The following is a 10739-nucleotide window of genomic DNA, read 5'->3' on the forward strand; positions in this document are numbered from 1 at the left end:
ATGAAACTAATGTAACAGACAATTAAAGGGGTCATATGATGCTTTTTTAAAGATCATTATTTTGTGTATTTGGTGTAACAGAATATGTTGACATGCTTTAATGTTCAAAAAACACATTATTTTTCTTCAACACTAACTGCGGTTACTGAAACCACGCCTTCTTTCTTTGCGTGCACATTTGGGCGCATTATGCAAATATTCCCACATAATGATGTAGATATGTGGGGGCGTGTTAGAACGAGGCGTTTTAGGGGGGTGTGGCAGAGTCTTGACTTTGATAAAGAATATCTCTTTGGTTTTGAGACTTTAGTCTTTGCAACTTCAGGGATCTTATCTATTCACGAACAGCTTGTAACACTCCAAAGAGAAAGGAAAACTTGAAATCGCATCATATGACCCCTTTAATTATGAGTGCAACGCATGCGCGCTCTGATCCCTACGCATGCGCAGTCCCGCACGGTGTCTAGTTACGAGAGTGGCTTTGGGAATTCCCCAGGAAAACACCTACGCAGCCACACGGCCTTTTCTGGACAAACTGGCCAACAGCAAGCCGCTCACAAGGTGAGCAATTTGTAGTTTTATAATGCTCCGGACATGGAGGGAATCTGAGGCTTGTGCGACAGCGCTTGCCGCTGTTGTTTGGGAATTTGTCCAGAAAGAGCTCATCTTGTTCCCCTAAAACCATCAACAGCCGTCAGACAAAATCCATCTGGATAGAAGCGAAAACGGCGCAACAGATAGTTGTTTGTCAGGAAAGGCCGTTTCTCTTGTTACAGCTGACATCATTTAAACGACGCATTCATATATAAATGGAGGGGACGCAAGAAATTCACGGTGAATCCCGGAGACAAAATGCACGGCCTGGACCGAGCTACGCTATGGAGAAAAGGGGCGCCGTGGACTCTGTCCCGGAGGACTGGTGTGACAGCGGGCTAGACTCCTTAAGCGGGGTCGGACTCGGTTTTGAGGTTCCCTACAGCACGTACACCGAGGCCGAACAGATGTGGACACCTGGTCGGTCTGACGTCCCTCCGTCGGACGAGTCCGACAACAGGAGTACCGTGGATTGTGTGTCGATTGGCGGCGGAGAGAGGCTCGACTCTGCCATAGGGGACTCGATTAATGAGGATGCGATGGTGGGGTGCCTCTCCGACGGGATCGGCACCATGATCCTGGGCGAGCCTGCAGGTTCAGACAGACTGGCGGTTTCAAACACTGAGGGTCGGCAGCGAAGGGAAGAGCTCTTCAACACGCTCAACTTTCTGTCAGAGGACGGTGACACGTAAGTCGTTGTAGTTTTCTATTACCTGTACATTTGAACAGTTTGGAAGGCTATATTAGATTTAGGCTGTAAACATTTCCTCTCGTCTCTCAGGGTACTTCATTTGGCGCTAATTCATGAGCAGTGGGGTGTTGTTCAGTGCCTGCTTGAAGAAATTGTGGTGGACAACACCTGGATTCCTTACCTGGACATCCAAAATGACCTGGGTCAGGTAAATGTACAACAGTGTTGCCAGATCCCTCTAGAAAAACAAACAACCTGCTCTAACAAGCCAGCACCTGTGGATCAAGAAGAATTGCTTTACTTCCAGTGATTTATTTTTTGCATAAAACATTACATATTAAACGAACCAATACATTTAATCGTGCTGTTGAAGTCACCATAAAAGCAAACTTTACAATACTTATTTTCAGTGTTGGGGGTAACGCATTACAAGTAACGCGAGTTACGTAATCAGATTACTTTTTTTTATGGAACATTGCAGTGTTTATCATAAAGGATTTATGCATTCCTGTAATTGTTTTTTTAATAATTAAAATTCTTTCATGTACAACTCAAATTTTCTCATGCCTATACACCTATAGGGAAACAGAAACCAAGACCTAGCAAGTCCTAATGCACAGTTATACTTTGGAGATAATGCAAACTGTAACTGACTAAACAAACAAGCTCTGAGTGGTAACACTAGTGGCAACCTATCTCTAACTTTTTCCACCCTCCCTCCTTCTTTGCTCAGACCGCTCTACATTTAGCAGTCATCGTAGACCAGAGTGAGTGTGTTCGGGCACTGTTGTGGAGTGGAGCCAGTGCGGAGATCCAAGAGAGGGGTGGAAACACACCTTTACACCTGGCTGTCAGAGAGCTTCGCACAGGGTGTGTGAGAGAGCTGACCAGCTGCTCACGGACCCCACCGGTTCACCTGAACACCACCAATTATGCAGGTACAAACTCAAGCAAATGTATTTCACTATAAATAATGCCATTATTTTTTTATATATCTATGTTTTGCATCCTGTCCCGTTCTCTGTCCGTCTGTCTCTTAAAGGTGTGAGTGCACTGCACCTGGCTGTACATAGGGGCAATTGTGAGATCATCAAAATGCTGTTGGAGGCAGGAGCAGATGTAAATCAACGGGTGAGAAGTTAGCTTTTGATTTAAATAAGGGTTATAGCAGCTAACTAAAACTGAAACTAAAATGAAAACCAGTAAAAACGTTTTTGTTACTTGGAAAAAAACATGAATTGAATTAAAGTATTAAAAACATACTTTATTTAATTTAGTTGCCAAGGCAACATTTCTCATTTTAATTTAGCTTAAATTGATGTACTCAAATAACTTAAAGTAAAAAAAAAAAAAAAGATACACATTAAAAACAACAAAAGAATAAATTACTACAATTTTAACTAAAATTAAAAACAAAATCTAAGAATAAAAACTGATTCAAAATGTTAATAAAAAACTATAATAATACCTCAGTGACACTAAAAAAAACCCTCCAATTTAAATATACAACCATATTTTTATGAAAGAACATAGGGTTCCTCTGGAGTTATATTATAAGTAATTTGAGTGTTCAAAATTTCTTACTGATTTTTTTAAAATCACTAACTCTTTTGTAGGATTTGGGGTCAGGTCGGTCTCCATTGCACTGGGCGGTGGAAAGTCAGAGGTCAGAGGTAGTGGAGTTATTATTGAGCACTGGAGCATTGGTGAATCAGCGCTCATATGCAGGCCACACCCCATTCTACTGTGCCCTTTACCGACCCAACAAAGAGGTGCAGGCCCTACTTAGTGCCCATGGGGCCACATACACACAGGACAATGAAGAAGAGGAGGAGTACCGAGAGAGTGAGGAGGTTAGAGCCAAATCCACACACACATTGACTAAAAGAATGCTTAATGGCCTGCTTCTGTACTTATCATTTCTCTGTCACAGGAGGAGTTTGATGATGTCCTCATAAATGGACAGCGAGTGCTGTAGCTGCAAAACATGGACACTACTCTGCCATTAGACCCTTTGAACTCAAGCTGAACGACTGTGGTGTCTGATTGTATTTGGTGGAGGCTATTGTGTGTGTATTTTGTTTTAAGGTACAGTATGATGTCAGTATGCTGGTTTTGGTTCAGGCTGATGGGAGTGTGTAGCTAGATTCTGTTACTCGTGGAGGATCTAAGTTATTTAAGCCTGACATCACGCAAAGCCTTTTAAAGCTATAACAATGGAGGCAGCTTTTCATTTAGTAAAACCTCTCATTGGCTCATCTCATTTATGTTATAATATAGGGATAGTTCACCTAAAGATGAATATGCTATCTTACCCTAATGGTGGTTCAAGGCTGTATGACTTTCTCTTCTGAGGAATAAAAAGAAAATGTCTTAAAAATTGTGAAAAAAAAAGTGTTTTATGTGCACACATTAAAATTAGTGGAGTCCAATGTTGTTTAGGCAATATATCATGCCTTTAGGTAAAATGTCTTCCACAGAAGAAACAAAGTCATTTAGTTTTGGAATGACATAAGGGTGAGTAAATGATCTTAATTTTGGGTGAATTATCTCTTTAAGAACCAAATTCCCTAGAAGATACCAAACAATGTACATTGTGATTTCCACTAGTGAATAGATTCATTATTTCCACAATAGTGGCTTTCTTTCTGTTTTTAAAATTAAATTATTAGCCAGATTTAACTGAAGAAATCTTGAAAAGTTTAATGGTTTTTAATAAACTTGTTGACTTACTATTACTGCTACACACCAACTATTGGCTGTTTATTGAGTGGTGTGTCACCGGTTTCATGGTGACCTCTCAATGTTTTTTTTTTTGCTTTTACAGTAGATGTTTTTATTTTCCTATAATGGGTCTTGGGGTGAATATGATAGGTGGATATACAGTCGGTCAGACAGAGATAAGTGTTTAGAGCGCAGACTCAAAAAATGGATGAAATTACAGACGGCACAGAATACTACAATACAAATAGCAACTCAAACCTTTGAATTGGATGCAAAGAAATAGAATTCGAGGTAAATTTTTGATTTAGGGACACATACTTCAGACTCAACAAACCGCTTACAGTCACACCAGCATATTATTTGAACTGTGAAGCATCTAACAAACATTCCAAATTATACTAAACAGGACAACACAACACTTTTTTTTTAATCTTAAAACATAAAAAAAAAAATATTTTAAATATAAAATGATATGTAAATTATAATAGAAAACAGATCTGATTTAACTGGTTCTGTCTGACATTTTTGTTATGAATGGTTATGAAAGTGGAGATTGATCTCTATTCACTCATGTGGGGGCATTATGGTTGTGGACATTTACAATCACTTATTTATAGGCCCATTTCAAATTTTCAGTTTGTTGGGGTGAACGAGAATATTTTTCGGTGATGATGATTGGTACCCTCTGTTGTAATATTGAGACTCATTTGGAAGTCAGGGCTCCTGATCTACTTGTACTTGTCCTCTGTGAGTTGACTGTACTGTTGAGCAGAGTAAGATTGTCCTGTTTTAAATGACAAGGTTCATGGTTATTCATCCATTGAGAATTTATCTTTGGTTTGACCTTATGCTTAAGGAAATGAAGCCACAGTAACAGCTTGGGGTAGATGTAAGACAAGAAAGAGAGGAAGGAGCAACATTTAGGGATTAATAAAACAAGTGTAGCCATGTCTTAAAAGTTAAGAGGTACAGTTATTTGTAGGGGAAGCTGGATTTGCATTTGAATGTTTCTAATCCATGTAAAAAGAAACAGAGTGACAGATCGTTCCTCTTATCTGTACATATTTCTGTTTACTTGGTGATGGGTGAAATGACTGAAAAGCTCTTAGAAACCATTCAAATGAACAATAAACAATAATGACAAGAAGGCTTATTTTATTTACATGCTCATAATCACACAAATACACACTTTTCTCATGGTGTAGCTGCATCTTCTGTCTTATCTAAACCCAAAGATTGCAGAATGTGTATTAGGATTGACTGGCTGCAGGGTTTGACATGACACATAAAAAAAGATAATTTAAAGAGATTGTCTTGACTGGGTTAGCCTGCTTTGTTATTTTTAAACACATATTTACTGCCACTTTTTTTTTTGGGAATCTCACAAAAATGGTTAAAAAAATGTCCCATTTTAACACCCATTTCCATTCTATTTAAATGATGATTCTCATTTCTAGCACTATATTTAATGGTTGATATGAAATTAAATCAAGGCTGTGAGGATTGTAAGCACAGTGTCTTCATTATTTTAATTACTAATTGATTTTAAAAGGCAGTATCAGTATTTGTCATGTAAGAATGAGAGGATGTATTTTGAATTACATTAATAAGATCTGGGGGGTAAAATGAGCCTAATTCTGCTGAAAATACTAATAGTCACAATGCAAAGAATCCTAATAGTAGACTTCTTCTTTATGTAAAATAATATTTTTTTCTTTCTTACATGGCAAAATGTGACCTTGAAATGTCTTTGTGTCTTCAATTCAATATGATCCTTTAAATTTTGCCTGTTTGACTGTTCACCCTTCCCAGATTCTGTCTGAAAGAGCTCAGGGTCAAAGCTCAGCTCAGAACCTATTAGTGGTATGTTCGGTGGTTATTCTCCAGCATGCACAGAGTTACAGACGATCCAACGCCAAACCCAGCATACAGTGCTTCTGAGAACTTGGCTTTAAATCTGTGGATGAGCTCCATTGTCTCAGACACAGAGTAAAAGGACGCAGATCCTCCGGCGTAATCTAGGTACACACCGATCCGTGAGGCACGAGCTGCACCCAGCAGATCTTTATCCATCTTATTGTGCCAGGCAGAGTATCCTGAGTCTGAGCATAGGAGGCTCCAAGATTTATCATTGTATCCCAGAAGGCTGTTTGAGTTCTTACCTTTGCGGCTAATGCTCTTGTATGCAACTCCAATGGAAAATTCACCATTCCACTCCACCTCCCAGTAATGCCGCATTCCGCTGAGTGGCTCCTTGCACAGGATCTGGCAAAACCCATCAAACCGCTCCGGGTGATCTGGGTAGAACTGGGTTGTTCTTTTCCGGATCACCCGGCGATTCCCGTCTGAAAGGACCAGCTCTTTATAGGCAGTGTTGAGATCAAAAGTAAGTTTAGAAGAATCTGTTAAATGAAATTGTTGAGAAAAGAGGTTCATTCAGCATTTAGAAGAAACAAAAAGGGGATATGTTATCATCTGTAAAGTGAATTAGATGAATTAATGATGTGGAATTGTCTATACACTCACATTTGAGGAAATCCAGTCTTGTTTTAGGCTCTGGCAAATCAGTTCTTATCGGAGCTGAAAATATGGTATACAGAGTTGTTCTGTAACATACTTTATTCTACATAAAGTGAAATAAAGTGTAGATGAAACCTCAGGAAGTCCTCTCACCATTCAAATGTCCTCCAGATCTCGGAATCAGGATATAGACTGAGATGTCATTCACTAAGATGAAACGGTTATGAATATGCAAATGCATAAATGAATAGTAGATCAAATATAGCTTTATATGCTCTACTGATCAAAAGATTGGGGTCAGTGGGATTTGTTTTAAATAATACATTTAGTTTTATTCAGAATGGATGCATTAAATTGTTTAACAACACACCAATTATTCAACTGTCAAAACGTCTTTTTAAAAATAAAAATTCTAATAGACAAAAACTCCATAAAACAGTTGTGAAAGTTGTGAAAATAACATGATCTAGGACCTTTATACAGTGCATGTCATTGTAAAAACTGTAAGTTTATCCCTTACATAGCATCTAACCTGATTAAGGTCTATTCACCAAAGAAAAAAGGTATCAGTTTCCACAAAAATATTAAGCAACACAACTATTTTCGACATTGACTAAGAAACTAAGAAATGTTTCGTGAGCTAGTATATTAAAATGTTTTCTGAAGGATCGTGTGATACTTAAGACTGGAGTAATGGCTGCTGAAAATTCAACTGTCATTACAGGAATAAATGACATTTGAAAATATATTCAAATCGAAAACAAGCTTATAAAATGTTCACAATATTACCGTTTTTATTGTTTTTGCGATCAAATAAACACAGCTCTTGTAAGCAAAAGATACGTCTTTCAAAAACATTTGAAAAATCTTACCGATCCAAACTTCTGAACGGTAGTGTATATGACCCTCTCTGCATCTGCATTTACATCCATAATATAGCTGATTATATATTTTTTATGTCTGTGTGTCTGATGCAGAGCAATGCCTTCCATCTCTGCTTAACATCTACATTATTTTGACCATTTTAGACATAGATATAATAAAGCCAAAACAGAGGTAAATGTCTGTTTCACAGTCTCGCAGTGGTTAAATGTTATAGTCTTCATGATTACCTCGTTTGGAGATGTTTCCCAGCTCTTTTTTGCAGATGTCGTCCAGGTGTTCTTTCATGTCAGAGACGGTCTTGGTGATTTCACTAAAGGAAAACTCTGGGTTTATCAGCACTTTGGGCACTATGGGCTCTGGTGCAACAGATAGTGTGGGAAAATTCTGCACAAGAAATGAAGGCACTTAACAAAATCGGTTCTGACAAGTGGCTTGCCTGAATATTCCTGAAATATCCAGTCAGGCAAGTACACTTTCTGAATGACCGAAATCCAGTTAAATGTGAGTGGCTGTTTGATTTTATTTACCTGTAGGAAGTGAATGTTGTCCTCTGTATCAAGTATTTGACGTAGTTCAGCATCTCTGCTCTGAAGCTCCATGATCTCTTGTTCAAGTCTCTCTACGTAACCCTGTGCCTGTCAGTACATCAAAGCTATCACAGTCAGAGGGCAGGGACCAGCAACTGTAGTCAGGACTTTTCTTCATCTCAACACTTGCATAAAGCTTCATCAAAGCGTGGCTCGGTTTTTTACAGTATGTATGAGCTGTAGAATTATACAGTTTCATATAGACTAACAAACATTAAAGGGGTCATATGATGCTGCTAAAAAGAACAGTATTTTGTGTATGGCTAGAGTGAGGAATGGCCGGAGGGTTAGAGTGAACGGCGGCGGCCTACAGTGAGCAGAGGCTGGGGGCTAGCGTGAGGAACGGCGGGAGGGTTAGAGTGAGCAGAGGCGTGGGCTTGAGAACGGCGCGGCCGGCGATTTCGACGAAGGAGCGTCCGGAAGGACATGTGACAACTCCGGGCTGGACTCCGCTTCGTCCACGGTTAAAAGCCGATCCGGCGATCGACAGCGCAAAGTTGTAGTATTTCCTCATCGACCAGCACGGATCAGCTCCAGGCATGATGAAGCAGATATCGTCCTCTTTTGGAAGACCAAACAAAGTAGTTTCGCTTTCACAACGAAGCACACAGCGTCTTTACGACATGGCAGCGGAAACAACAAAACTACAGCGAGAATAAAAGTTATGCTTTCTTTGCGTGAACATTTGGGCGGCGTTATGCAAATCTTCCCACAGAGCGATGTAGGTATGTTGGGGCGTGTTAGAACGAGCCGTTTTAGGTAGGTGTGGCTGACTCTTAACTTTTATAAAGAATATCTCTTTGGATTTGAGACTTTAGTCTTTGCAACTTTACAGATCTTCTTTATGCACCAAGAGCTTGTAACACTCCAAAGAGAAAGGAAAAATTTAAAACGCATCATATGACCCCTTTAAGTTAAACATTAGCAAAAAGTTTTCTCACCACAGTTCCCCAGTAAGGGGCAGGGGATTTTAATCAGCACTTCCTCTCCTTGGGAATCAAACCCATGATGATGGCGTCACTAGTGCCACGCTCTACAATTAAAGCTACAGGAAGCAATCTAACCCCTCCGAATCTAATGTGCATGTACCTGAGCCATGGAGGCCTGTAGGTTGGCCTGTATGAGTTGGCTTATCTCAGCATGCCAGCGCTCTACCGCCTGTAACATCTCGCTGAAGATTTTATCACTGTCAGTCTGAGCCCTCTGTGCATTTCCCTGCAGAGAAGGCGCAACAGTCAGCAACAGCATACTTCCACACTGAAAGGGGGCAGCACAGAGCACTGCATCAAAGTTAGATGCCTTTGAGAGAATGGGATAACTGGGACATTTTTAAGTTGTACTAAGTATATGTTAGTAAACAACATATTATATATACAGTTTCTGACTTTGACAAATAGTATCTTAGATGTTTGATTACTTGAATTTGTATGACAGCAATCCTACTGCTTTCTTTCTTTCTTTCTTTCTTTCCCCAATCCATTTCATGGGCAATAAATGACCGATAATAACATATCTAATATCTCAAAGTATATCTTTGAACTGTTAGGGTTTATGTTCTGATTATGTCTGAAAATGAAGATGTATAGAGTTATAATGACACTTAAATTACATAAAAGTGAGAAATGTTTTGTCCCAAAGCTTCTTTAGGACTCTCCTGATTGGACCAACCTTGAGAACATCCACATTGTGTCTGAGTTCTTGAAGTTCTTTCATCCGATCCTGGATAATGTGCTGAACCTCTGTCTGAGTCACCACCAAGACTTTCTATAATCACATACAAACAGTACATGCAAAAAAAGAAAAGAAAAGAAAAAAAAAACTATCAGTTAGTTAGGTATGTATCATTGTTTTCTTTTGGCAATGTGTGATATTCATGTACCCATATACACACCACCATTCAGGTTTCGGATGACTTTTTAAAAAAGAAAATAATGCTCTTATTAATTACATTTTAAAATATATTCAAATAGAAAACCATTATTTTAAAAATTTATTATTTCACAATATTACTGTTTTTACTGTATTTGTGATCAAAAAATGCAGATTTGGTGCAGATGATTCTTACAATATAATATTTTGTTAAAGTGTTCAAACCTCTGTCCACAGAGTATAAGGCACAATGCATAGGGCTAGTTATCAGCTGACTCTTTACTCTGGAATAGTCAAAGCACTGAAGATTTATCTGTAAAAAGTGGTAACTACAATACTAAACCACTGTTTTAGCCAATGAAAACTGCCATTTAAATATGAATGTATTCTTTTTATAAAGTTTTTTAATATTTAAATACAACTTCATAACATTTAAACCAGTTGTGACAACTTTCTCTGACTTGAAGTTTATAAAAAATATCATTAATTTGAGAACACAGTTCAACCTTCAATCTTCCTTAGGTGACCACAAAATTATGACTTTGAAATCACAAACATTATTCTAATTTTTATTATTCTAATTTCTGAAGTAGATGTTTGAAACCACAATACAAAACCACTGGTAGAAAAAACACATTTCAGTACTTGGACTTACAGTTTCTCAGATATGACCCCTGTGACAGCTTGCCCCGATCTATTCACAACAATTCTAATCTTATGTCTCACCTGTTTCTCTGTGCGTTCATCATCTGCGCTGACTATGTTGTGGCTGCGATGTTCTCTTACTGTACACAGCACACAGATGCACATCTGGTCTGAGTGGCAGAAAAGCTCTAAGCCTTTTTCATGCTGTGGGCAGATCTTCCGAT

The 10739-nt window shown here is 38.7% G+C and overlaps 2 protein-coding genes across 3 annotated transcripts in view; one reads left to right on the forward strand and one right to left on the reverse strand.

Annotated features, from left to right (window-relative positions):
• Window positions 1-418: 418 nt before the first annotated feature.
• LOC107700243 (NF-kappa-B inhibitor alpha-like) lies at window positions 419-6989 on the forward strand. 2 transcript variants are annotated; one of them, XR_001635533.1, is made up of 7 exons: window positions 419-1282; window positions 1376-1493; window positions 2019-2223; window positions 2328-2416; window positions 2902-3138; window positions 3219-3894; window positions 6978-6989. XR_001635533.1 is itself a non-coding variant. In XM_016501833.1 (6 exons), the coding sequence occupies exons 1-6, from the start codon at window positions 810-812 to the stop codon at window positions 3261-3263; spliced, it is 1167 nt and encodes a 388-aa protein (XP_016357319.1). In that variant the 5' UTR covers window positions 419-809; the 3' UTR covers window positions 3264-5153. The 2 variants fall into 2 exon arrangements, 1 of the variants encoding a protein (XP_016357319.1); XM_016501833.1 differs by lacking the exon at window positions 6978-6989 and having other exon boundaries at window positions 3219-5153.
• Window positions 5723-10739, reverse strand: part of LOC107700242 (tripartite motif-containing protein 16-like) — a 5669-nt gene continuing 652 nt past the window's right edge. Inside the window, exons 2-9 of the mRNA XM_016501831.1 lie at window positions 10597-10739; window positions 9670-9765; window positions 9091-9216; window positions 7942-8049; window positions 7642-7798; window positions 6683-6736; window positions 6536-6589; window positions 5723-6411 (exon numbers count right to left, since the gene is read on the reverse strand). Of these exons, the coding sequence (XP_016357317.1) occupies window positions 5867-6411; window positions 6536-6589; window positions 6683-6736; window positions 7642-7798; window positions 7942-8049; window positions 9091-9216; window positions 9670-9765; window positions 10597-10739 (1283 nt within the window). The 3' untranslated portion in view covers window positions 5723-5866. The remainder of the gene's footprint in view (window positions 6412-6535; window positions 6590-6682; window positions 6737-7641; window positions 7799-7941; window positions 8050-9090; window positions 9217-9669; window positions 9766-10596) is intronic.

Source organism: Sinocyclocheilus anshuiensis, unplaced genomic scaffold, assembly GCF_001515605.1.
Source record: "Sinocyclocheilus anshuiensis isolate Anshui unplaced genomic scaffold, SAMN03320099.WGS_v1.1 scaffold1236, whole genome shotgun sequence".
Classification (NCBI taxonomy): domain Eukaryota; kingdom Metazoa; phylum Chordata; class Actinopteri; order Cypriniformes; family Cyprinidae; genus Sinocyclocheilus; species Sinocyclocheilus anshuiensis.